The sequence below is a fragment of the Lacerta agilis genome, chromosome 15, assembly GCF_009819535.1.
Source record: "Lacerta agilis isolate rLacAgi1 chromosome 15, rLacAgi1.pri, whole genome shotgun sequence".
Classification (NCBI taxonomy): domain Eukaryota; kingdom Metazoa; phylum Chordata; class Lepidosauria; order Squamata; family Lacertidae; genus Lacerta; species Lacerta agilis.
This window is the reverse complement of record NC_046326.1, coordinates 26,573,390-26,601,212: the sequence shown is the minus strand read 5'-3', so window position 1 is coordinate 26,601,212 and position 27,823 is coordinate 26,573,390. Positions and strand designations below refer to the sequence as shown.

Sequence of the window (27,823 nt, the reverse complement as noted above, 5' to 3'; positions counted from 1 at the left end):
GTATATATATTCATAAACATATAAAATTTCACAATCATAAAACTGACCGTAAAAACAGAAACCTCAAAGAGGTTTACAACAAAACAATAAATTTATCAGTTCAACAACTGTTTAAAACACTCAAAAATTAAAATCATAATGCACTAAGAACTCTACATGCTCTAAAAGGAATGCTCTAAATAAAATAGCCAAATGGATCATATATGCTGCTGCAACCTGACACGCTGACCCAGAAACAGCCTCCTGCCGTCAATCAATCAATGGGCTCAATCATTCCAGCCGCTTGAGACGCAAACATGGAACACGAGGCAGACGGTACCGCCGCTGCGCATGCGAAGAAGACGACGACGAGTGCGGCTGCGCGCTTTCGCCCGTCTGGAGGAGGAGGAGGCGGGAAGGCGCGCATGTGCGACGTTTCGTTCCCTCGTTCCTTTCCTTCCTTCCGCGGGAGGCAGGGAAGGATCAAGCTTGGGCGCGCCCACGCGCCGATCTCTCTCTCGCGCGCGCGCGCCTGGAAGGGGAGGCCTCTCGTGCGTCGGCGCATGCGCTCTCACCACCACCACCACTACCACCACCTCGACCTGGAAACGGAATGCCTGAGCCGGGTGCAGGTGAGCGGGGGTTTGGGGGGGGGAGCGTCTGTTTGGAACGCGGAGGGGCCGGATCCTCTAACTCGCCTCAGGGGCCTCTGAGGTAACAAGCGGGGCAGGCGCGTGTTGTGCTGAAGGTCTCCTGTGGGTCAAAGTTTGAGGGGGGGCATTTGGAACTTTGGGGAGGGGGTACGACTAAGATATACCTGGGGGAATATGGGGAAGGTAGGGGCAGGATAGGGAGGCGGGTTTGTGGGGGGCAAGGATGAGGTGCGTGTGGGGGGGGGGAACTGTCTTTGCTCGTGGGCCCTCCCCTTGCCCTCTCTCTCCCGCCCCCCTCGCCTTAAGTTCCTCGGGGGGCAGGGGGCTGCCTCTGCTCTTGCCTGTGCAAGCCTGTAAGGTGCACAGCCTACCCTGGCTGTGCAGACATTAAAGGCTGTTGCTTCATCAAATTGTTGGCAGTGAGAATGGATTAGTGTAGTTGACAGGCTAAGCTTGTATCATGAGGGAAATTCTCCCAAAGGTGGGTGGGTGAGGATTAGGGGGTTGGCCACAATTATTATTATTATTATTATTTTGCGCTGGCTGAAGACGCATCTATTCGTGCAAAACGGGATGCCCGCTTCCCACTGTCTAGCCATGCAGCTCCCAAAAGCTGCTCCTATGAGAGTCAGGTGACTTTCCAAAACAGGATGGGGTTATAACATAGATGAAGGATTATTGTTGTTATTATTTATAGCCTGTATTTTTCCTAGACCAGGGCTCAAGTTGGTTTACACAAATTAAAGCAGGGCAGGTGAAATACGGAAAGCTAAAAATACATAAAAGGTAATGGTTCAAAAGTGATTATAGGAGAATTAAAACAATATAAAACCAAGTCTATTAAAATGCATGTGAAAGTTGGTCTCTAAGGTGCTACTGGAAAATTATATATATATATATATATATATATATATATATATATATATATATATAATTAAAATGCAGATTGTCAAAACAGTACTACTAAAAGCCCTTTCCTTTAAAAACTGTTCCCAAGAGCCTGCCAGTATAAAGCAGTCTTCAACTGCTGGTGGAAGGGTTGCAGTAGAATCAGTGGAAGTGGGGTGCCTTGCATGATGCATGCAATTAGATCTTCCTAGCATCATCTTGGAAGTGGCAGTCCCCTGCTCTCTCTCCCATGAAGGAGGGAATGCCTCTTCTAAAATGAAATTTGCAGTGGTGACGTTTCCAGACAAAAATTGTGGGAAAATTAGGTTACAGGTAGGTAGCCGTGTTGGTCTGCCATAGTCAAAACAAAATAAAATAAAAAATTCCTTCCAGTAGCACCTTAGAGACCAACTATGGTAAGATTGTTCTTGGTATGAGCTTTCGTGTGCATGCACACTTCATGCACACGAAAGCTCATACCAAGAACAAACTTACTTGGTCTCTAAGGTGCTACTGGAGGGGAAATTAGGGTAATTTTTTCATCAGAACATTTTGGAATGTTCTGAAGAGTGATCTAATTTAGCATGTCTATTTTATTTGTATTAAACAAAGCTCCATTCATTGTTACTAATGAACGTTACAAAGTGGAAAGCATTATTTGGAGAAATATAGCTCTGAAAATTTTTCCAGCCCAGATGGTATGCCGTTTAGAGTGTTGCACTAGGACATGGGAGCCTAGGGTTTGAATCTCCACTTGGCCATGCAGTTACCATGTTACCGTCTCTCAGCATAACCTAGTACACAGGGATTTTGTAAGCATAAAATGGGAAGGCGGAGAATCATGCTCACAATCTCGAGCTCATTGAAGGAAAAGGTGGTACATAAATGTAATAAATAAATTACCAGAAATTTGCCACACACAGTTCTTATAAGTATTTGTGCTAAACATAACTCTTAAAATCTGTTCCTTAGTAACTTGGCAGCATATTATATTAGAAGATTGCAATGCTTAAAATCGGTTACAGATTGATCTAGATTTTGGAGATGCATTATTTTTGCTTTTTTGTGTTTTATTGTGGGGCCTTATGAATTAACACTTGGTTGTTTAACTTGATTATACTGTATGTTGCTCATCGTACTCCTCTGTTTATTTGTGTGCCGCTTTCCTGATGAAATTATTCCCAAAATATGCAGACTGGTCAAACTAGCCATGCTTTGCTTTTTGGCAGCAAAACACAATGTGAAACCAAGATTTGTTGGTGGTTTATGAACTGTGGCTTGTTTTAACCATCATTTGGTGTCATGTGTGAACAAAACAGCCTTATTGAATCTTGGTTTGTTTCTCCACTGCATCTCAGATGCTTACCAAGCTGCACGAGGTAAGAACAGCTGGAAAGCAAGCTAGTGAAATGAGCTGTAGGTTATGTGCTTGACTATGAGACAACTCTTGATTTGTTGAGCAAACCATGGTTTAGATAGATCCAGTGACTCTTCTTAATAAAAGTAGAAAGATGCATGACCACAGAAACTGAAACACAGAAACTGAATGCCTTATTGTTCTCATTAAAGTTAATCAACGTTAACCTAGACTGACCAATGTTACCCAAGACTAGCCAAATGGCAACAAGAACCCCAGCAATGTGGGCAACTAAATGTTCTTCTGGGGCTCAAGTGCAAATTCTCTGCTTGACTAGAAGGTAAAACATCTCATTGAAGTCTGGTGCATTGCATTTTTTATTGCTGGCATAGCAGATAAACTTCTGGTTCCCCCTCCCTTTTTTCTTCAAAACATTGATGAAGACAGAGACTTCATTTTTTATTGTCTGAATTTCTATCAAAGATAAGAGGTGTACTCATTTTGATAAATTGTTTTTGTAACGGGGCACTAAAAAACCCACCACTTAGTGGAAATTTGTTTGGTTTGGCAGTATTCAATTAATAAAATACACTGTTTTAAATGTTACTTTTTCTCAGGACCAATATATTTCAGATGGCAGCTATATGTCTGCTTCCATCCTCTGTAACTGATGTTCCAAGTCCCTAGCTTGAGAAGCTGTGTGTTCTTCAAATAAAAGGTAAATATCACCAGTTGCAAGTAATGAACTTTCTTTTTTAGTAATTCCTCAAGACATGGCACTATAATTATTTTGGAACATGAATTACATTCTTTTGCCAAATAGTAATGTATTTTCATTATTTCAGTTAAATGTTGCTGTTGTGACACTGAAATTGTTCTGTATGCATAGACGTAATTCTTTAGAAGCTGTTCTATAATAAATAGTTGCACCTTTTAGATACTCAATTATAGAACAGGCTTGCAAAAAACATGTCTCCCTTGGTTACCTGTAACTAAGAAAGACCTCCTGTTGACCAGGCATTCTCTGGCGGCAGTTCACACTTTGTCTATTGTGTTTTTACTTTCCTTCCACCACACACAAATCCTGAGGAATTCAGCAAGGCTTCTTTTTCTGCTTCCTGGTAAGCATATCTGAGCTTTTTGGCAAGAGCTTTTGTTGAGAGGGACAGAGAACAAACTATACCATACTGTAGCAGAACAGTATGTTTTAAAGTGTGAAGTGTTAAACTGGGCTATCTTTTCCAAGAGCAGTAAGAGCTACACACACAAACATGATTTTCAAATAAGTGCCAACTGAGTTTGTCTATAACAATAATTACATACACTTTATTTAATATTAAATCTGCTTATAGTGGAATTGTGAAAATAGCTTCTTCGTCACAGTAAGTTTCTTTTTATTCTAGGGTTTCATTAGGGCATGAACAATGGATTCTTTGGATCACATGCTCACCGACCCATTAGAGTTGGGGCCATCTGGAGAAGGAAATGGCACACAGATTATGGAGGATTGCATGCTGGGATCCATTCGAATTAGCTTGCCAGAAGATCTCTTGGAAGATGTAAGTAGAACTGGAGTAACCCTTTTTCTTCCATATAGTGTAAAACAACAGTGTGATCTGAGAAGGAACCATTGCTATCTTTTGGAGGAATAATTCAAAAGTGGTGGCATCTCAGCAAACATTTGATAACTAAATTAGACAAGAACAGCTTCAGAAACAGATACCTCTGAAAAGCTCGCAAGTAGAGAATGAGAGAGGCAGCAGGGTTTTGTTACTTGGGCAGCATCCAGTCCTTGGGTATATGACAATTGTTGTGAAGACTTTGTGAAGGAAACCCAAATAATGTGTCTTTGCTTTCATTATCTGTAAGAAACCATTAAGTAACCCAATTTGCATGCCATGTCAAAGTTAATTGCTCATCTCAGTTCTCATCATCCTTGACTATTGGTTGTGTTGGCTGGGACTGATGGTAGTTGGAGTGCAACAACATTTAGAGGGCCAAGGTTCCTGACCCTGGACATAACAGTGATTGACATGTTAGTGCATACTACCTGATCACTGCCTGCTTAGTTCCTCCCTTGCAGCAAGCAGGAGCAACAAGTTATGAAACATGGATTATCATTACATCTATACCTGGGATCATTGTATTTTCTCCCAAGCAAACAACGCTCATGAACCGTTGTTCATCATAGTTTGTTCAGGAGAATCATAGATCTTGGGTTCAGATCTAATGACAAGCCAAGCTTCAGTGAAGCATGAGTGATTGCGCAGCATGGATAAGATGCTGCCTGTTCACAGTAAGTCATTATACACAGCTAACCTTGATGTGCAAACTAGGCCATTGGGTCTGTAAACTCCTCAGAGCCTTTCAACAGTGTTTAATGGAACATACTGTAACTTAACAGCTTTTCCTGCTAAAGAACAGGTTTTCTTAGTTTATCTTATTAGTCCATAACAATTTTCGTTTTGTTCTTTTTTGTATAAATACAAAATTGTGCTTTATATGATACTGTTGCATTTCTCAAAAGTGGAATTTTTGGATCACATTTGAAGGAATTTATTTCATTCATCTCTCTCCCCCCCCCCCCCCTTCTTTAGCCTGAAATCTTTTTTGAAGTTGTCAGTCTTTCAACATGGCAGGAGGTGCTGACGGACTCGCAACGAGAACACCTGAAAAAGTTTTTGCCTCACTTCCCAGAAAGTAACACTGAACATCAAAACAATCTTATCCTGTCCCTGTTCAGTGGAGAGAACTTTCGGTTTGGAAACCCCCTGCACATTGCCCAGAAACTCTTCCGCGGTCAGTGGCAGCTTTGTCTATATTTTAATCTGGCTTCATGACTTTGCTATGTAACGTGACAAGTTGTAGGTCCTGAAAGTGGAAGTCACCTTTTTTTCTAATTATGTGCTGCTGCATGTGTTGTAGTGCTGCATATTTGTAAGTGCTCCCATATGCAATACATTCACACTCTGTGTCTCATCCAATCTCTGTCCTGTCCTGCAGTTTGAGGGGGGCGGGGAGAAGGGAAGGGAAGGGAAGGGGAAGTCTATCCCATTTCCTTCTTTCCTTGTGTGTGTTGAAATTATTCAGTCGTAAGTTCAGCATCAGCAATTTGCATTAGCCCAGTTCCCTTTTCTATGTGGTCAGGGTCCCATTGACTGGGTAAAAGTTAGATATTCAATTTGTTCTTGATCCTTAGTAAAGTGCCTTCTACTCTACCCCAATATAGATGATTATTGCATAACCGGTTATTTTGGTGGGGTAAGTGCCTTCCTTCTCGTTAGATCTGACACGTGACAGCTTTTGTATAATAAATAAAAAATAGCTTTCAGGCAGCAGGACACCAAAACAGCAGTAACCATGGTACATGTTCTTGTTACAGATGGACACTTCAATCCTGAAGTGGTGAAGTATCGACAGCTTTGCTTCAAGTCTCAGTACAAGCGCTACCTCAGTTCCCAGCAGCAGTACTTCTACCGGTTGCTGAAACAGATCCTTTCCTCCCGGAATGTAAGCATTTGTATAAACTAAAATGTTCTGTAGAATATAAGATTTACAGTGGTACCCCGGGTTACGTACTTAATCCGTTCTGAGTTACAGTACGTAACCCAAAAAGAACGTAATCCGAACAATTCGTTCTGCGCATGCGCAGACCGAACCCCCCCCCCAAAAAAACGCTCTGCGCAGGTTCATAACCTGAAAAGTATGCAACCCGGAGCGTACATAACCCGAGGTACGACTGTAGTGCAGTATTTGTCACTAAGACTGGAGAAATCTCTCATTTGGTTGCCCAAGTGTCTTCACACAAGGCTGGGATTTGAAGAACTATGAAACTAGTTCTCACCGCTTAAGGGGTCTGTATGCTTGAGTCATTCTGCCATCTAGCCTGGTGTGGTTTCCTTTGGTGGCAGCTGTCTGGGGTACAAAGCACTCTGAGAACCATTTCATTGGAGGTGCTACCAGGAGTTAAAGCATGTTACAAGTCTGAGCAGTGCCCCCTCTCCTATGCCACATACCAAAGTAAATAATATTAGAAAAGGAAGGGACTTCTTAAAGTGGCTTAAGATGCAGCATGGGAGTCTCCTTTTAAAAGTTTTTATTTGCTTAAACCTTTTGGGAATGTTCAATCCTTTCTGCATAAAATTATTAGCTTTTTGGATCCCAGCCTGTATTGTGCAGGGACAATGGCATGTATTGTGCAGGGACCAGTGCCTAAATGAAGTCATGTTGGTTCCTAAGGCTTTGATTTTGATCCCTGAATATTAGAACTCCTCCATCCTTGCATATTACTCATTAAGAAGATGTGTATCTTGCCCCATCCACTTGGCTGTCATGGTGACTTACACGATGGGCTTTTGTTTAAACGTTACAAAATTAATGTATATGTTTCTTGTAAGTCACAGGAGCTTAGATGGAATTCGGTATGTTGCTATGCATATGTCTGTTTCAGCATCTGTTGGAGCTTGCCAGGAAAGGTGGTCCAGATCTGGCCCTGAAGAGGAAATACTCAGCAGCTGCTTGTGCTGCTGAGGAACGGGACCGGCGAACACATCGACGGTTCCTGAAAATCCTCAGGGAAGTGAAAGAGGAATGTGGAGACACCACCTTATCCTCAGATGAAGAAGGTAATGGCGGGGTATTCTTTAGAATAAACAAAAGCTTCTTAAGTGAAGAGTGTATGGTGAAGTCCTTAATGCAGTATAAGCTAAAAACCTGAACATGGAAATCAGTGATGATATACACTTGCATATATACCAGTTGATGGGAACCATGGGAGGGGAGAGAGCTTATGTTCTGCTCGCTGGTTTCCCACAGGAATCTTGTTGGCCACTGTGAGAACAGGATGCCGGACTAGATGGGCCATTGGCTTGATCCAAGAGACTGTTACTATGTCCTTAACAGTGGGGTACCCCAGACATGTCTCCCTATAAAAATGGTGCAATGTCATGGATATTTTTATTTGTACTATATAATAGTATGATTTTAATGGAAGATGGGTTACAAATGCTAGGCTGAATGTGCATTTGCTAATACAGGGAAAACTTCATGCTCTAAGCATATTCATGTTTAAGGTTAGGCTAATAGTACTTTTAAATACCTGTAGGGCCAATGTCTTTCTAAGTATGTGTGTATCTTCTGGGTGATCTTTTCTATCAATGTAGTCCTCCTCTTGATTCCCCTCTGGTGCCCTCTTCCTAAACCCTGTTCCGCTTGAGAACTGAGCAGATCTTATTTCCTGTTTGCCTTTCTCAACATTTTTACTGTCCTTTAAAATAAATAAATAAATAAAATTGTGCTCACAGAGCTCTTTATTTTGGGTGCTTTCTAATAAACCTAAATATTTTTCTCAGTCAGATTAACATACTAAAACATCACAGCTGGCTTTATCAGTTTTAGAGCTACAGTTAGGAAAATATCCTGATTAACAGTACTTCCCCTTTCTATGGCCTTTCAAAAGAGTCATACTTTTTCAACTCAGTTGACTGAAAAAGCAAAATTACTAAATAACTTGGATGTATGAGTGCATCTACTGCCTAGAAAAATGAGCCTTGTGCTCAGGTTTGTTCTTCTGTTCTGCTACTATTCCTGTAGAAACCTCACTATTGTGTTGCATTTCAGATCTGAGCTCCTGGATTCCAAATTCTCCAGCCCATTGCCCAAGCCCCACTATTCCTCTCAGAGTAATCCCCACATTATCAACCCAAGACATGAAAACAGCAGGTAAGCTCAAGTGGTATCTTAGTCTAACTCATCTTGAAAACTTTATACATTAAAAAGACGTTTTTGCATAGGATTTTCCTTCTTAGTTTTAGAATTTAGAGACCTCCTCCTTCCATTTTATAAAGACCATTTTATTTTCCTCCTATGTTGGGCATTATTGCTCTCAATCCATGATCCAGTCGAGTTTTCCAGCCAGGTTTATTGCTTGTTAGCCAGTCAGGCCATTCACATACACAAACAATAAAGAGAACAACAAAATAGGTGCATATAAAATACATTAAGCCAGGCATCCCCAACCTCCAGCCCTCCAAATGTTTTGGACTACAATTCCAATCATCCCTGACCACTGGTCCTGTTAGCTAGGGATCATGGGAGTTGTAGGTCAAAACATTGGGAGGGCTGCAGGTTGGGGATGCCTGCATTAAACCATACTAAAATACAATTAAAATTGTACTGTTACAACTGATTGACATGTATTAACATATATTGCCAACAATACACATCTGTATTTTTCATGTAGTAGCTGCCACTATATTAATGCACATTGACCTACTCCCCCCCCCTTCTTCTTTTTTTGAAGTGTCAAGGCTCATTTTATAGCTGCTTAATTAACCATGCATCTGCATTATGCCACCAAGTGAAAATGACATTGTTTTACAAAAGAAAATGTATTTTAAATTAGATTCATGCCAGTCTAATATGAGATGCTGATTTATAAAGGCTTTTTGCTGTGAAAGGAAAAGTATAAGACCCTGTTTACCTGCTTGAACTTATAGCAGAAGATTTCACAAGCCATAGGCTGTAACTGATGGGAATTTATAGTCAATTGAGAAAAGTTCGTTGTAAGCACCTAAAGCTTGTTGAAGATGGAAGCATTTCAGTTAAATGTGTTGTGTAAATAGATTTACAGCAAACTTTTGATAGTATTGACTTCGTTTTCCCCTAGATAAACTGGAGTTTGGTGAGAATGACCTGAAGATGATACTGAAAAAACATCATGAAAAACGCAAGCGCCAACCTGTAAGCAAACCATGAGGAGGCCACTACTTCTCAGTACTCTTTTGCTAGTGCCTCTTTTTGCAGCAAAGGACCTAGAGAATAAGGCCCTCCTTCCTTGCTAGCAGTCCTATCCTAAAGCATGTTTACTTGGAAGTACATTCCACTGTGTGTAGTGGGGCTTACTCCCAGATAAGTGTGCTTTGGATCACAGCATGAATTCATCATGAGAAGCAGATTTTCAGTAAAAAAAAAAAAAAGGAGTCCAGGGAGCTTGAGAGGAAACTTGATCCTCTTTTGCCTGCAGCCACAGTAATATTTGGAAGCTGATCTTACACTGCAGACTCAGTACAGTATGGGAGTGAAAGGATTCCGTTGAGATTTCAGTTGCTTTTCATTTGTAGGTTAAGTTTGGGGTGTTCAGGTGGAAGAGCTTGTAGTGGCAAGTTGGGAATCCAGCCTATATCCTGGACAGGGCTTGGGATACTTGAGACAATTTGGAACCTGCTGGAATGGTGTACCTTAGCTGCTTGATGGTGTAATTTGGTTTTTATTCTGCCTTACAGAAAGCAAGACTGAAAGTTTAAGCAAGGGGTGGGGAACCTGTGGCATACCAGTTGTTGTTGGAATCCATCTCCCATCAGCCCCAACCAATATGGCCAGGGGTCAAGGAAGATTAAGGAGTTGTAATTCAACAACATCTGAGGGGGCCAAAGTTTCCCCATCCCTGGTTTAAATAAGATGCCACACAAGCTTAAGCATGTTTACTTAGAAGTTAGTTTCATTGACTTAAATGAGGCTTACTCCCACTGAAGAGAGTTCAGAATTATAGCCCAAAGAGACTTGGTGTTGTGATTTCTGAGTACAGGGGAATCCCTGCTTATGTGGGGATTCCATTCTGGGTTGCTGTGCACATCAGTGGGATGCGTGCAAGTCCGTACTGGCCCTCCCTGTCCCCTTTCGACGCCAAAAACAATGCACATGTCAATGGTCGCACATGAGTGGGGAGGTGCTTGCGTTCAATTTTGCTTGAAGTAGTTTTAAGTAGAGATTTTTCTCTAGATATAACTGATAAAAATAATAATTTGTATTGGCAAACAACAGGAAAAGCAATGTATGATAGTTCATTCTCAACAGATGTCTTTCATTCTCCAGTTTTGCTTTATGGTTGCCGTTCTCCTTGTTGAATGTCTCTCTGTCCTATATAGAGCCATCCTGACCTCATGACTGGGGATCTGACTCTGAATGATATCATGACACGTGTGAATGCTGGTAGGAAGGGATCCTTGGCAGGTATGTGAATCAAGTTCTAAGGCTGCTACATAACTGCATTTTTATTATTACTTTTAGCTGGAGTTGTTAGCAGATGAACATCTGTCACTGTATCTTTCAGGTTTTACTACCAATGGGAGCTAAAACTATAAGCAACTAAAATGTGGCAAGATTTGCAGTGTCACTTAGTGATAATCAGGAAGAGCCCACAATAACATGATGCTTTCCATGTTGAGAATGCCCTTTGCTTCTAAGCAACCATTTCTCAGACAACATAAATTTGGTTGAAATATTCATGCATTGCAGGGGGTTGAACTAGATGACCCTTGGGGTTCCTTGTTTTTGGAGGTCTCCATATTTCATTTTTGTTTCAAAGGGAGACTTGCTTGCACATCTCTTGAAAATGTGTCTAGGAATCAAAATACTATGTTTGTATTTATGTAAATGCAAAGAATATTGGGCTGGCTTGATCATATTTGCTCTTTTGGTTAATTATACTTGCCTGCCACATCCTACAACTGGGTTATATTTCATTTCAATTCATGCAAGAAATGCTCTGATTCTAAACCATATTGGCTGTGATTCACAGAGGTACATGTTTTTAAAACCATGTTTGCTTTTTAGCTATTTCCTGTAATGTGCCCAAACCATTTCTGAATTCCTTCAGCAGCAGCTCTTGAAACAGTGTCAGCTGCTGTAACTGTCGTAAAATGGAGTATTACATCTTTTGCACTGAGAGTTTTTTGTTACTCTTGACATGGCGGAAGAGGCAGTCACACCTGCACTTCTGCATTCTTCTATAAGCTAAAGTCTGGGCAAACGTACCTCTTGGCTAATATTTGATACCCTACTTAACTTGTAATGTGCAACATACAAATTCTTCCTCTCTTTTTAAACTGAAGCTTTGTTTGACCTTGCCGTCCTGAAAAAGAAAGTGAAAGAAAAGGAAGAGAAGAAGAAGAAGAAGCTAAAAGTGATTAAATCAGAAGCAGAGGATTTCTCTGAGTCCCTTGGCAACACTGAAGGGATGCCTTCAATGTCTCAGAATCCTTCCCCCATCCCGCCTATCTGGGATCCCCCATCTCTCTCATCTGTTAAAGAAGAGTAAGTTCCTTCCAGAAGAGAATGCACACAATGATTGTGGTCCACGAATTACATAATGAGGCATATTTACAACGAAGCCAGTTCTAGTCACACTGGAATGAATCAAAATAGAAAAGTTCAGCACAAAGAAGCTTTTTTTTGTCCTGGTAGAAGTGATGCAGCATAGTTAATGTAGCCCATATAAATTGCATGTATGAATAAGGTGTCCGCCTTATTCAATAAGGTGGTACCTCGGGTTACAAATGCTTCAGGTTACAGACTCCGCTAACCCAGAGATAGTACCTTGGGTTAAGAACTTTGCTTCATGATGAAAACAGAAATCGCACGGCGGTGGTAGCAGAAGGCCCTATTAGCTAAAGTGGTACCTCAGGTTAAGAACAGTTTCAGGTTAAGAACAGACCTCCAGAATGAATTAAGTTCTTAACCAGAGGTACCACTGTATTCTGTGTTGCATAGTGGTTGAAAATAAAATGCATGGTGTGCAGTAATGCAGTAATGTAATTTAAAGTCAGCCTGCAGGGCACACTGACACATGAAAGATGGCAGGAGGAAAGACTGTAATTTGAAAATACTGGTATACGTGTAAATAGACTCCAGGTGAGGAATAATGATGTTGTACGATCCTTTTGTCAAAAAGTTGTAGATCCATCGCCGATTAGTGCCTTTTTGCTGCCTTCTGGTGGTAAGATAGATTCATAACTTTCCTCAGCTGTAAATTCATTAGACAACCTTAAGCTTTAAACCTCCCCTTAAAAAAATTGTATCATGAAAATAGGTCAGTATTACTTTCTCTTACAGCAGGCATTGGGGAAACCTGTGGCCCTCCAGATGTTGGACTCCCAACTCCCATCAGCTCCAGCCATCATGGCCAGTGGTCAGGGATGATGGGAGTTCAGCAACATCTGGAGGCAGGCCACAGGTTCCCCACTCTTGTCTTACTGGTTTGTATGTAAGATTGCTGAAATATTGTACATGAAAGCACTTTGAATACAAAGAAAGAAACAGGTAGATATGCTAAGCCTCCTTATTCTCATAATTCAGTTAAGCAAATTCAGTTAAAGCAAATTCATCTTCTATCAAAGGCCTCTTGAAGATATCAAGCCGTGTCTTGGAGTAAATGAAATCTCCTTCAGCTTCTTTTCTCTGCTTCTGGAGATTCTGCTTCTAGAAGGCCCTGCGAGTCTCTCAGTGGTAAGAGTTTTTCCTGGACATCTTTCTTGAGTTGGGAGTTGGATGGAATAGGATGTAACCCTATTTATACACTTAAGTGGGAATAGGTCCCATCAAATTCAGTGTGCCTTCTAAGTTGACAAGTTTAGCCTAAGAGTGTTTAGATTGGTGCCTATTCTTTGTTAAAACAATCTGTTGTTTCTTTTTTGTATTTGTTGTCCTTCCTTTTGTCCCAACCAAGAGATCCTTCCAAAATGATGGTTTTCAACCATCATTAGATAGTTGATTTCTGTGGATTTGCAGTCTTTTTGATGTCATCTGCTGTGCTTTGATTTGAAAGTGCTTTATATTTATTTATTAAAATATTTCTGTCTCAGTTGTGATTTCCAAGATGGTTTGGGATTTCACTGTTAATTCTCATTATCACCATCCCTCCCTTCTTTTGCTCAGCTTGAGGATAAAGTCATGGATTGGCAGTCTTCCCCTGCCAGTACATTAAACAGTTGGTTCTCCTTCGCCCCCAACTGGTCAGAACTCGTTTTGCCCGCACTGCAGTATCTCACAGGTGATAGCAGAGGTAAGTCGCACTTTTTCCGTCAACAACCAATAACATTTACTTTGAAACCTATTTCCATTATTTCAGGGTTTTTTCTTCTTGAGCTGTGCCAAGAATGAAGTAAGTTGGCTATCTGTCATGGCATGTGAACAGCTATTGCTTATAAAATTGCATTGTGTCATAGATGGCTTAGATCCAGACCTTTCTTCCTGTTCTTATTTATGATAGTAGCCACTTGATGTGAAATGATAATTTTTTGCAGAAGGGATACATTTCTTGAGATCCAAATTGTTATCTTCCAAATTTGTTCCCTTTAACCTTGATGCAACATCCGATTCTGTTCCTGAAAAACTTAATTCAAAACTGTTTAGTAAGCAAAAATAGCCGGCAACCTGTTGTATCTTTGAGTTAAATCCAGTGAAGTAATTGCTTGAATGGAATGAGTTCTGCTTGCACAACAGAACTCCTTCCCACCACCTGCTCCAAATGGTATGGGGAGTCCTCAGAACAGATTGTGTGGGTGCATGGGGGAAGGAGAGGAAAAAGTTCCATCGCACAGGTTGTTCCACTTGCACAGTGACTACATTGATTGCAGCCCCACAGCTTTTGTACTGTCATGGCAAGGTGGCTCTTGGAGACGATAGCTTGGGTTCAGATATGCCCAGCCACTTCTGTACAGGGAAGGGCTATTTCCATCTTAGCAAAAGAGCATTGCATAAGAAAAGTGAACTGAAATCTAGAGGTGGTGATTTCGTGCAAACCCTTGTACAAAGCTTTGCACAAGAGTATTTGCTCTCCCCAGTCCTGACAGCTTCTGCAGAGGGGAATGCAGACACCCAATGAATGGATGTGACAGAGCTCTAGGTACCTAGCTGCACAAAGCCTTCTGGTGGTGCTTATCACCAGCACTAAAAACTGAAACTGCACTCAAACTTCTTGGGTCCTGTCCCATACTTTAGAATAAGGTGTACCAATAGCCAGAAGTTGACTATCTCATCCTACAGGAGACAAATTAGAGACAAAGGATATCCCAGTAATGTCTAGACATATGAAACATTATATTTTATTACAGATGCTCCTTCCAGTTTTTCTCCATTTGTTGAATTCAAAGAGAAAACCCAGCAGTGGAAGCTGATAGGTAAAGTAACTTCGCTTCTCTGTGCCCTCCTATTAATAAGTCTTGCCTGGTGTTCTCTTGAGGCATTTAGCTTCCATTTGGAACTGGAGTGGCTGAACATCTTCTGCTTCATCCTCTATTACTACCTTTATAGCTGTATAGTCCTATGTGTGTAGCAGACTCTTGACTATGTAAAATCATTGTCTGTGTGTGTGTGTGTGTGTGTGTGTGTGTGTGTGTGTTTTTAAAAAATCTTCTCTTGCATGGATCTTGCATTATGTTACCATCCCAGTTGTCTACTAAGAGGCAAATAAATGTTGCTTTCCCTATTTTTTCACTTCCTTCTTGGTCACGGCCGAGGCTTTAAATAAGCGTCAAGGACTGGAAGACTTCTTTGAGATGTATCAATGCAATCCCAATTCCAATTGTATGACAAGGGAGAGCGAAGACGCACTTGCTGACCACTCCACTGTGCTCCTGGCTGCCTCAGTGCACTGGAGTTGAATGTCTACTGGTGGAGGCTCCCTGTGCAGTTTAGGACTCTGTGCAGTACAGGGGGCTTCCAGGAGTCAAACAAGCTCTGTGCTGCAGACATTCAGCCCTCCAATAAGTGGAAGGCAACTGGGATGCAGCACAGCATGTGAGTCAGCAACTGTAGTCACACTATGCCCCCCTGTCACAATTGGAACATTGCAAGGGGGAATGCATTGAAAGGCCTTTGCTTCATGTCCTTTTGCATAAAGGCTCTGGCTAAGGTGGGTGCACCCCATGTCATCTTTAGTACCACTACTGTAGCGCAGATATCAGCAGTTGGTAACAACTCTCCTTTCCTCTTTTTCGGTTCTCACCTTAGGCTCTTCACAAGACCATGAGAAGGAGCTGGCAGCGCTCTTCCAGCTCTGGCTGGAAACAAAAGACCAAATCTTCTTCAAGGTGAGAGAGGATATTTGTAGGAATGTGGCAGCATCCCAGCTGGCTTGTTCAGTGTGCTGACCAAAAATCTTTCTTTCATTGGTAGGACAACGAAGACAGCTCAGATGCCACCACACCTAATCCCCGAGTGTAAGTATATATTCAGTTCAGAAATCTGCTCAAGTGATAGGGTTACATTTATTTTTTCCTATTTTGAATTTTATTACAAAGATTATTATATCAGTTAATGCGAAACAAACAAGTTGTCTAAAGAGAAAGCTCAACATTAACTATTACTCAGATGTGTGAATTACATTGTTCTGAAGTGTGGTTCATTTTTCCAGTCAATAAATATTCAGAAATGAGCTGGATTTTGCTCTTTTCTCTTGCATCTGTCTATTTCTGACTGTAAAATCTTGGCTAGCACTGATCATGCCAAAGGCAGAAGGAGGTTGGCAAGAATACTGAGTGTGCATTGGACAAGTTACACTCTTCCCATATATTCTCCCTATAATTTCAGTGTTGGGCTGCCTTTTACTTCCAAATATTAACTGCTGCATAGGGTAGCTAGCTGTACTTTTCTTTAAAAAGCATTCACCAAACGAATTTCAGCATTTAGCAGCAAATGAATGCATACTTGCCAAGAAGTATTAACCTCCTTTCTACATTACATTTTATCTTGCTCATGTCCGAATAACATGCTGCACCTTGCATCATGACCTTTTGTCTTACAATGACAAAAGGTAAATCCTAGAAAGGCGATTTGTAATTTTTTAAAGAAGTGCTGCAAAAAGTCTCTAGCAGAACTTGTGAGGTAATCCAGGTTGCTAGATTCTCCCCCCCCTTCTGTTTCTTGGACAGCCCCAACACTCAAAAGTATGTACCTTCTGGATACAGTTTACCTTCTTCCCCCCTTCTCTCTCACAACCATCTTTTTAGTTGGTTTGGGGATCTGACTCTGAAGGGTTCTGATCAGGTTTGGAGTGAACCATGTTGGGGCAGGTGGTTGTATGCACTCCGACCTCATGCTGTTGTTTGTTTCAGAAGGACTGACTACGTAGTCCGGCCTAGCACTGGGGAAGAGAAACGTGTTTTCCAGGAACAGGTGAGGATGACACACATTTCGTCCCATGCATTGGCTATGCTATGCTAGGATTGGATGGGGAAGTTGTATTTTATTACAGTGGTGCCCCGCTAGACGAAAATAATTCGTTCTACGAGTGTCTTCGTAGAGCGAATTTTTCGTCTAGTGAAGCGGCAATGCAGTGCAGAGGTTTTTGCGGCGAAAAATCCCCCCCCCCCCCGTCTTGCGAGGCAGCCCCATTGACTTTTTCATCTTGCGGGGCAGCCTTCCGCTAGCGAATGCCATTCGTCTAGCGAGTTTTTCATCTAGCGAGGCATTCGTCTAGCAGGGCACCACTGTATTTGTTTATTTAAACAATTGATACACTGCTTAACTGCAATAGTCTCTAAGTAGTTTACAAAGATACAACGGGGTGGGTGGAAAGCATTTAAACCTATAAAATCAGTTAAAATGCCTGCCTTCCAATTTATACATATTTTGCTTTTCAGCTTAAGTATTCCATTTTATGAGTAAAATATTCATCTGCATCAGTAACAGAAGAAACAGAAATTCCTAATGACAAATACTTTTATTTCATTTCAGTTTCTCTCCTTTTTTCAACCTGTTTTCTTAAATGTTCAAAAAAAAAAAAAAAGTAACCAGCACACCATTTGACAAGAGGGTGCTGAAAAATTAGCTAGCAGAAAAGCATATAAACATTTAAAGGTAAAGGGACCCCTGACCGTTAGGTCCAGTCACGGACGACTCTGGGGTTGCGACGTTCATCTTGCTTTATTGGCCAAGGGAGCCGGCGTACAGCTCGTGGTCATGTGGCCAGCATGACTAAGCCGCTTCTGGTGAACCAGAGCAGCGCATGGAAATGCCGTTTACCTTCCTGCCGGAGTGGTATCTATTTATCTACTTGCACTTTGGTGTGCTTTTGAACTGCTAGGTTGGCAGGAGCAGGGACCGAGCAACGGGAGCTCACCCCGTCGCGGGGATTCGAGCCACCAACCTTCTGATAGGCAAGCCATAGGCTCTGTGGTTTAGACCACAGCGCCACCCGCTTCCCTATATAAACAGTTAGACAACCCTAAAAACACAGAGATTGTGTTTTATGTTCTCATGACAATTGTATTGCTTCGTAGTATTAAGGTGTCAAATACTAATGTCCCAATAGTTGCATTGTATGTGCTGGCTATGTTACATCACCTAGCTGAGTCTTGCTCTTTATTGTAGGCTAAGCCCTGATCTTTGCAGCAATAAGAGATTCCACAAGGTGTTGGGCTTTATAACTTCTTATGCAGACATTAGATAATACTGGCCTGTAACTAGAGATGTGGAGGCTCGGGGGGAGAGGGGATAATAGTTGGACTGAAAGATACACACATTTCTCCTCCATTTGTCTTTACCAATATTATCAGTATTATATCTGACCAGCATTAATCTTTGAAAACGCAAAACAGAGAGATGCTCGAAACTAAGGGATTAATGCTTAGTATAAAGAGGATTGCTGCCTATATGCTCCTCAGTATACATGACTGAAATATAAGCAGTTGACCTTCCTAATCTTTGCCTTTCCCTAAGCATTTGTTATTAACTCAGTTCACATTAAGTGTTAGCCATAGACACTAATCTAGAAACCTGCCCTATTCTTTTGTCCTTTCAATCTCTTGCTGATCTGAACACTTCTCTTTCTCTGACATGTGCAGGAACGTTACAGGTACAGCCAGCCCCACAAGGCCTTCACCTTCCGCATGCATGGCTTTGAGTCAGTGGTCGGCCCTGTGAAGGGTGTGTTTGACAAGGAAACTTCTCTGAACAAAGCCCGAGAACATTCTCTGTTGCGATCAGACAGGCCTGCATATGTCACCATCTTGTCTCTTGGTAAGTTGACACACTCTCTCTCTCTCTCTCTCTCTCTCTCTCTGTGTGTGTGTGTGTGAGAGAGAGAGAGAGAGAGAGAGAGATTTCAACATGTTACAGTCTTATTTAGGTTCGCAGTGACAATAGATTGTAAGAAGATGGGAAACACAGCAGTGCAGCGGGGTCAAGCTTTAATTGTTCACAGTGATAAACTGTTGTGTTAGTCACCTTGAGAATTAGACACTGAAGAGGGGGGGAAACTATCCCACATAAAGGAAGGTCCCAGGTTCAATTAATGGTGTGTCCATTTAAAATACCCTTGGAAGTAGGACTAGGAAGACTTCCACCCAAGACCTTTGTGGCCACTGCTGGCAATAGTGACCAAGACAGGTAATAGCACTCTTGTTTCTTGTGATCCCTGGCAACTGCTATACAAAGGCCTGTTGCCTCTGATACTGGAGGTAATTAAAACATAGCCACCATGTTCAGTGGGTGCTAATCACGATGACTATATATATTCCCAGTATTGGGCAAGATGCCTCTGACTGCCAGGTGCTGGGGAATGTGAGCAGAAGGATATTTTTGCTCTCATGTGTTGCTTTGTGCTTCTCATAGTCATCTGGACACTGAGAACAGAATGCTAGATAGGCCTTTGGTCTGATCCAGCAGGGCTGTTCTTATGTTCTGACACGGCATAGGGCATCTTCATGGTTTAGAGAAAAAGATTGCAGTGAAAAGGCTGAAAATACGAAGCTCCCTTATACCAGGTCAGAACATTTGTCCCTGTAACCTGGTATTGCCTACTTTGAATGCCAGTGGCTTCTTGGAGGCCTGTCCCTCTCCTGCTGCCTTTTTGGAATGGGAGATGCCAGGGGTTCAACCTGGTTGTTCCATGTAGGAAGCACAGTCCATGAGGAATTTCTGTAGCCAGGATTAACAAGGGATTGAGTTACAGTGTAACACAGGAAGGGAACACAGGGAGGAACAACCTGTGGTGTGGAATAAGCATGTCCTTGAAAAGCCTGCAAGTAAGAAAAGTTTGTTAAACTTGCTTAAAATAGGCAGAAACCTTTAAGTCTATTTGAGGGACCAATTACACACAGTGTGTGTGCCCTCCCATCAGATGTCAAGGATATAAAGAACTACACAACTTTTAGAAGACCTGAAGGCAGACTTATATCAGGAAGTTTTTAATGTTTGATGTTTTACTATGTTTTTATATGTACTGTAAGCCACCCAGAATGGCTGGGGAAACCCAGCCAGATGGGTGGGTGTGGAAGAACGAGAGAGAGCAGAAGAGAAACAGAAACAGAAGACATTCTTACTGTTCTGGTAGAGAGCTAAACTGCAGGGTTTGGGGCTATAGCCCAAGCTGAAATGCGAACACCGGCAGAAGATGAGCAGCAAAGAAACCCAGATTTATTCTTAAATCCAGCTGCTTTTCTGTGTGATAAGTAGCCAATGACCTTAAGGATTTCTTCAGGGTGTGGGACTGCTATCCAAAGCAAGTGTTATAAAGCCCAAAGTTTGGGTATAAAGCCCAAAGTTAAAGTTAGGAACCTACACAGTGAGTGGAACATGAATCGTTCAAGTGTTACTTCAGTATTTGTGTCAGTTGAGGTCTTCATAATGCTTTGATCTTTTTTGCTGTCTCAGTTAGGGATGCTGCTGCCCGTCTTCCTAATGGAGAGGGAACCCGTGCTGAGATTTGTGAGCTGCTTAAAGACTCTCAGTTCCTCGCTCCTGATGTCACCAGTGCTCAGGTAAACTGGGAGAGCACAGGCATTTTCTTTTCAGTGTTCCTCTCTGATGAGAATTGCTCCTATTGAATGGAGAAGCACCTTGTGATTGATTTTTAAGGTCTACAATTCGATAGGTTACGAGAGTGATAAAGCTGTAGACCAACTTATGGAGTTGGCAGTGCTTTTTTTGTAATGAAGTCTGAACACTGAAACAACAGTTTTTGGTAGTGATACACTACAGCTTGCAGGTGCTGTCATCTTTGTTGTAGAACTACAGCACTTGAGGAAGCTATGCATGGTAACGAGGGGAGGTCTGTTTTGATCTAAATAGCCTGAGAGCTTGATGTATGTTTCTCAGACGATTTACCATCTCAGTATGGGGCTATTCTAGATATCCATTTTGCTTCTAATTGCCATGCCCCTTTTCTTCCTTCCTGCATGTGCAAAATATATTTGCTATGATGATTCTGAGCAGATCAGTTTTGCATCCTCCGTTTAATTGTGAATTCTGTTGTCAGGTTAACACTGTGGTGAGTGGTGCACTGGATCGATTGCATTATGAGAAGGATCCCTGTGTGAAATATGATATTGGACGTAAGCTATGGATATACCTACATCGAGACAGGAGCGAAGAGGAGTTTGGTGGGTGTTTGCTGGAGGGCCTTACAGCAACCAGATTGCAATATAATGGATAGAGGTGGCCTTGCCTTAAATGAAGAAGAAAACTGGTGCTGAATTTTTAAAAATCCCATTTCAAAAACTCACAGCATTCTACAAATTCAGGAACAGGGTGGGGGTCAGGTGTAGTTCCAACTCCCAGTCCTGGAGAAGGATCCTATATCCCCACACGTGTTACTTGGGTTAACCTGATTGTGCAAGGATATAGGGTGTTGTTCATGCCTTAGGGTAGCCACATATATACACAGAGAGAGAGATATATGTCCAATTTTAGTATGTCTTTCCCCCCCTAAAGGTGTATTTAACTAAAATCCTTGCCAGCTAGTAAAAATGAGATATAAACAAGTTTTGCCCTGTTTACTGTAAATTCTGTCATTATGGAGATTGAACATGTAATTTGCCTCTTGTTCCTGACGGAACAGCAATCACTTTCTCTTATTCATCATTCAAATTGAAAGGCATAAAAGCCTCCTCCAGGGGACACATTTACAGAAAATGTCATAAACATGCATTTCATGCAAGACCTGCCTCTTCCTGGCTGGCAAATTATCTAGTTTGGTATGTTTTCTATTGATCACAGAGTAGGAATTCTTGGAAGAAGAAGTGTACTTCAAGGAAAAAGAATCTGGCTATGTAGGTGGGCAGCCTCACTCTTAGCATCTGTTTGAGAACCCTTCCTTATTCTTCCTTGCAGAGCTGATTCATCAGGCTCAGGCAGCTGCAGCTAAAGCTAGAAAAGCCCTTCAGCAGAAGTCTAAACCTCCTGCAAAGATAGTAAGTTGCTCAATGTAAATACATGGGGCACAGATTTAGACTGTCAACTGTTTTGGTTGCCACCCAATCTCATCTCAAGGGCTTATTTAATTATCACCAATAGACTCAAGGATAGCTCTGGTCTATTCCTAAACAGCCCTCTTCCCACTCGCACAGGGTTGTCCAGGCTTAGTGCATTTCCACCCCCATTGGTGCCCACTATTTTGTTGCCTTTGCAGAAGTCCAGTAGCAAGGAGAGTTCAGTGAAAGTGGCTACTAGTGGCACCTCTGAGCCTAGCCAGCTGAGCCTTAGTGATTCCAGCATGCCACCAACCCCTGTGACTCCAGTGACACCCACTGCCCCTCCGCTGCCAGCAATGCCCATTTCACCACCGCCAGTCTCTGTGGTTAACAAGAGTTTGCCAAATGTTGCATCAGAGCAAGCTAAACCCAACCAAAGGTAAGTCCTTTCCCTGTCTTTGCAAAAAGCAGGGGTGCAACTCTTCACAGGATTTGGGTCATAGATATCTCTAGTGAGGAGGGGAAATACAGTTGGGGGGGTGCTTTAGGAACATATGGAGTTAAGAAAGAAATTCAGCCAGTCTGCTGCCCTAAGCAGAATCTTCCACAAGTGAACCTTCCCCGAAGTGGTCCAAAAAAAGAAGTCTATATTAGCAAAACCATTCAACTTTGATTACTTGCCTGAGTGGGACAGGGAAGGTGAAAATCACATAGATATTGCAAATCAGTTGTAAAAAAAACCGTTTATGTAATCTTGCAATGAATTATCTGTTCAGTGAGCTATTTATTGCTTGGTTGCAGCTAAAATTATTACCTGTCAATACCCGTTTTAAATGCTTGATTGATTTTGGTAGCTTAAAACAAAATAGTGAAAACTTTGCTGATTGCTGGACTGATCTAGAACAAACTTGTGCTTTTAAGTTAATCAACTTACTCTTTTCAACTTATTCACAGCATCCTTCTGGTGTCGTCTCCCACCATGCCGCAGCTGGGGACTTTGCTCTCCACGGCACAAAGTACCCAAGCACAAACTGGGCCTCAGCAAACCCCCCCTCCACGGGTGGCCAGCCACACGTCTTCCTCAGGACTCCCACAGGTTCGAGTGGTTACAACACAGTCCAGCCTCCCACCTGTGTCTCAGCCAGCCCCACCAGTGATCCAGCAGCAGCCCCCACCAGCACCTGTTCCTCAGGTTCATGCCCCTTCCACTTCTGCACAAACCAAAGCACTGCCTCAGGTGAGGGATATCTCTGTGGAAAGTTAGCCAGAAGTAAGGATTAGCAGTCGTCTTCCCAAATTGTCATCTGAATTATGTGAATTATGGCCTATGGTCATCTCTTAGACACATCACATACTTTTTGCAAGCAAGTAAATCCCATAGGCAATTTATAACTGAAGGAAAGCCATGCAAGTGTGCAGAGAGAGTGTGACTGGAAGAGAGAGCATTCCTGATTAAAATCGGTTTTAAAGGGCGTTTGGAAGAGAAGCTTTCGGAAAGAGTATCCCCAGTAGTTAATTTTGCAAGGGTGAGGACTGTTGCCTCAGGATTTCTAATAATATTAGGGCATCATGAAACTGAATAGAAGGGTGTTGCACCAAATAGGCAAAAAGACAACCACCTTGACAACATCTACTTTTTCTTGTCCCTAGGCTGTCAACACTGTCACGGTGAAAGCTCAGACCAGCCCAGTCCAAGTGCAAAGGCCAACAGTTTCTGTCACAGGCCCAGTCAGTGTTGCTGGGACAGGGATCTCAGCAGCCCTCAGCCCTGCCCCAAAGCCAGTGACCAGTTCTCCAGGCAGCTCTGCCCCCACCTCCTCCTCTGTGTCTCTGTCGTCGTCATCCTCCTCCTCCTCAACTTCCTCCTCTTCATCCACCACAGTCCTCCAGAACGTAGCTGGCCAAAATATCATCAAACAGGTGAGGAGCTGTACCATACTGAGAAATGGTTTTGGAGTATAGAAGCCAGCCTATGCTGATCACATTTGAGTCCAGTGAGTTCGGTGTTCTGGCTCCAGCTGTGGCCAGCCAGATGCCCTTGAGAAGCTGACAAGCTGAGCACAATGACTTTGTGGTTATAAAATATCAACAGGTCCCTGCCCAAAATGCTATGGCTGGCAAAATATACATGGGCATGTGAGCATCTGCTGAAAATCTTGCCCTTTCCTAGTAGCTTAGTTTGGTGTGCCTTGTTTCTCTTTAATGCAGCATGGTATTCATCCATGCACCCAGTGCTGTATAGCATTCTGCTGCAGAAATGGTATGTGTCCGTGTCTGTGCAAGAGATATTCAGCACAATACATTTTTCCTTACAGGTGGCTATTACCGGACAGCTAGGGATGAAAAGCCAGCCTGGGAGCAGCATCCCGCTTACCGCCTCCAACTTCCGCATCCAAGGCAAGGACGTTCTGCGCCTGCCTCCCTCCTCGATCACCACTGATGCAAAGGGACAGACAGTTCTCCGCATTACTCCTGACATGATGGCCACCTTGGCCAAGTCCCAAGTCACCACTGTCAAACTGACGCAAGACCTCTTCACTGCTGCAGCCACTGGCAACACTTCTGCCGGCAAGGGCATCTCGGCCACTCTGCGTGTGACTTCCAGCCCCATCCAGTCTTCTGACTCTCCCGCCAAGACCAGCACGCCCACCTCTGCCTCACCAGGCCCAGCTGGGCCCACAGTGGTCAAAGTTACTCCTGACTTGAAGACTGTGGAGTCCACTGGCTCTGCGTTCCGGCTGATGCCTGCTCTGGGCATGGCTGTGGCAGACCAGAAGGGCAAGGGCATCACTACAGTGGCATCCACTGAAGCCAAGCCAGCTGCCACGATAAGGATTGTGCAGGGGATGGGGGTGATGCCACCAAAAGCTGGGCAGACCATTACAGTGGCCACTCATGCCAAGCAGATGACCGCTGCCTCGTCTGTGAGCGTCCCTGGCACAGTCCACACCTCCGCTGTTTCTCTGCCAACCATGACTGCTTCTGTGTCTAAGGCGGTTGCTGTTGTGTCAGGGGGAGCAGGGACACCCATAACAATAGGAACAGGGACCACGACTATGCGACAGGTTCCAGTGAGCACCACAGTCGTCTCCACCTCCCAGGCAGTAAGTCATCCCTGCATGGGATAGATAACCCTTTTGAGTCCCTTCCAATGCTACAATTCTATGATTCATGTTGTTTTTTGGTAGGATAAGCTTGATTGACAAGCATCTGTTTCTAAGTGGGGATGCCACCTTGTCTGTCTTAAGTAGGCTCTGACTTATGGAAGAGCATTGAATGCCATTAGCAACAACTGTATGTATTTTGGGAATCCCTCAGCATCCTGAAAACTTTAATTTAGGGGAGGGCCTCCCCCCCCCCCCCCGTTCTTGGTAACTGTGTGGCAGAGAGGTGGTTGCTGAACCTCTATAATTTATGTGTCTGATGCTTCTTTTCCCAGGGGAAGCTGCCTGCCCGTATCACAGTGCCCCTCTCCGTCATAAGCCAGCCTGTGAAAGGCAAGAGTGTAATGACGACTCCCATTATCAAAGGCAACCTTGGGGCCAAGTGAGTAAAACAGGAGGATTCTGTGCAATCTTCAGGACTGCATTTGTGTATGATGGGCGACTATTGCAGATCACAATTAGATTAATGGAAGGCCTAGCTAAAAGGACTTGAAAGCACTCAAATTTGCAAATTTCCTCTTAGTCACAGAAAATGAGTCAAACAAATTCTGCCTGTAGGAAGTGCTAATGGACACTACTGAGTCTTGCTTCCCAAATCCAACTAGTGGCCGATGAGTTTACCAGTGTTGGTGGTGTTTTGATTTGGATACCTCACATACCCACCTTCTGGGGTTGCCAACTTTTCAGCCTGCCCTTTTAGCTGTTGCTTTGACAGCTGCTAGGGTTACAGATGTTGGCAGGTGGGAGCGTTTTGTTTCTAAGCATGGAAAATCTGTCCCTGCTGGTTTTTTACACAAATTCAAGCTGCCCTTTTAAAAGTTCAAAAGAAGGCTTGGTTGTTTTTCCTACTCATTAGGCAGTTCCCCAATAAAGCAGCATGGAATCGTGCAGATATTCTGCAGCCACCCCTTGGAAGGGGAAGGATAAAAAGTGCAGCTGGTGGTTAATCCTGAGCACAGGATTGTGTTTAGACACATTCTTGTAGCATATTCAGAGCCTGAGGGTGGTTCTGACCAGTACTGAAAGGCCAATGTGGTATAAACACACTTTCTAAGTTCTGCTATTATGCAAGAGGTACCTCAGCAAGATCCAGCCCCACTGTGTCACCACTAACTTCTTAACGGGTTTCTTCCAATAGTATCAGCGGACTGGGTAGAAACATCATTCTCACTACCATGCCAGCTGGGACAAAACTGATTGCTGGGAACAAGCCAGTGAGCTTCCTGACCGCACAGCAGCTACAACAGCTGCAGCAACAAGGCCAGGCCACACAGGTAAGGCCTGCATCTTATTTCCCCCTTATCCTCTGTTGCATCAGGACTTTGCCTTGACATGGCACAGTCCAAACATCATTGTACCACACAAATGTTCTGATTATTTTTCATTTTTGAAATTCAAGTAAGCAGCTGAGATTTGGTGGGGGGGGTGGTCATTGGAACTGGTAACTTGAAGACAAGGGCAAGATGGGAGTGGAGGGCTTTGCTTGATTACATTTCAGTTCCCAGTAGTATTTATGTTTCTGCAACGTGGCAGAGGCTGAGCTGAATGATTAAATGTATTTTCTTTCCTTCTGCATGCCGTTTTGCACAGGTGCGAATTCAGACACTCCCAGCCTCCCATCTCCAGCAGGGAACGGTGTCTGGCTCTACAAAAGCAGTCTCCACTGTTGTCGTGACAGCAGCGCCATCTCCAAAACAGCCACAAGATCAGTAAATTCAACGGCAAGCTGTAATTTTGCAAGAGTTACTCCAGCCTTCTTATTCCATTTCCACCAAACTAGGGCTTGCTAGAGTCACTCTACTTACCCGCAAGTTGGTTCCTGATATTTTGGAAGCACTTGTGGGAAATGCCCATCATTTGGTTTCTGTTAGAATAAGCAGAACCTCTAACACAAGCATCCTGGAGTGCTGCATTTTAATAACCTTAACACCTTCATGTTAAGTTGCTGGACCCAGCAATCTGCTCAGAAAGGCTGGTCTCTTCTTTTTAAATTTTCACCCTAGAAGAATGTAAATTTCAAAGAAACCTGCTGAATTAAGGCAAGAAGGTCTTAGAAGAAATGGACAAGTTATATTGCACCGGACTTCTGTTTTATCATTTCCAGGGTGGTTCTTATGGACATTCTGATGCTAGATTTTTAATATTTGGTGCCTAAGCTTTCACCTGTTTATTTGATAATTTTATTCAGTTTTTTTTAAAAAACTAAGAGTTTCTTGGCAACTTTCCTTCCCTCTCTGTGCATAAACTTCACCTATACTGCACTGCTTTATCCTCATCAAACTAAGCATTTATATAAGATGGTATAAAATTGACCTTATGTGAAATGCTCATCATTATGTGAGATACTCAAAGAAAGCCTAGAGAGAAAAAGAAGAGGGTATTCTAAGCTGGTTGTGAGAAAGAGCCAAAAGCAAACCCTTCCCCAGGATAAGCTTAACACCTTGGACTTTATGTGACGGGGTAGTCACCTTTTGGAATGAAAAGCTAAAGAAAGCTTGACACCGTGTACCAAGCTCTCTTCATATAAATTCATTTTACTGATGTTGATTATGACTGTTGACTTTTCTATTGTTAACTGAATCTCTTATCAAAATGCATTTTATCCAATTAGGAACATTTACACACTAATGGGGGAAAATTATTGTTTGACACACCTACACATGCACATACTTTTTATATGCTATCTCTGCAGCATTGGAATAATAAAGATTGTCAGTTTCAGTTTTTCCCTTTTTAAAAGTGAGCAAATTGTGCTTATTGGAACAAAGTAGAGGCAAGATTCCAGGGCTGCTATTCATGCACAAAATGATC

General features: G+C 42.7%; 1 protein-coding gene across 4 annotated transcripts; it reads left to right on the top strand.

Moving 5' to 3' along the window:
- Nucleotides 1-516: 516 nt before the first annotated feature.
- On the top strand, nucleotides 517-27,559 carry NFRKB (nuclear factor related to kappaB binding protein). 4 transcript variants are annotated; one of them, XM_033171403.1, is made up of 28 exons: nucleotides 520-611; nucleotides 2,750-2,899; nucleotides 3,495-3,595; nucleotides 4,281-4,436; nucleotides 5,475-5,676; nucleotides 6,260-6,387; nucleotides 7,328-7,502; nucleotides 8,497-8,598; nucleotides 9,545-9,618; nucleotides 10,803-10,887; nucleotides 11,769-11,970; nucleotides 13,053-13,161; nucleotides 13,591-13,717; nucleotides 14,769-14,834; nucleotides 15,667-15,746; nucleotides 15,832-15,875; nucleotides 16,770-16,830; nucleotides 18,501-18,675; nucleotides 20,311-20,417; nucleotides 20,915-21,038; nucleotides 21,769-21,848; nucleotides 22,067-22,287; nucleotides 22,803-23,085; nucleotides 23,499-23,768; nucleotides 24,164-24,952; nucleotides 25,288-25,394; nucleotides 26,151-26,286; nucleotides 26,603-27,559. In XM_033171403.1, exons 4-28 carry the CDS (start codon nucleotides 4,302-4,304, stop codon nucleotides 26,723-26,725), a joined length of 4,005 nt encoding a protein of 1,334 aa, XP_033027294.1. In that variant the 5' UTR covers nucleotides 520-611; nucleotides 2,750-2,899; nucleotides 3,495-3,595; nucleotides 4,281-4,301; the 3' UTR covers nucleotides 26,726-27,559. The 4 variants fall into 4 exon arrangements, with proteins under 4 accessions (XP_033027297.1, XP_033027293.1, XP_033027294.1 ...); XM_033171406.1 differs by lacking the exon at nucleotides 2,750-2,899 and having other exon boundaries at nucleotides 517-611; nucleotides 16,773-16,830; XM_033171402.1 differs by lacking the exon at nucleotides 2,750-2,899 and having other exon boundaries at nucleotides 517-611.
- Nucleotides 27,560-27,823: the final 264 nt, after the last annotated feature.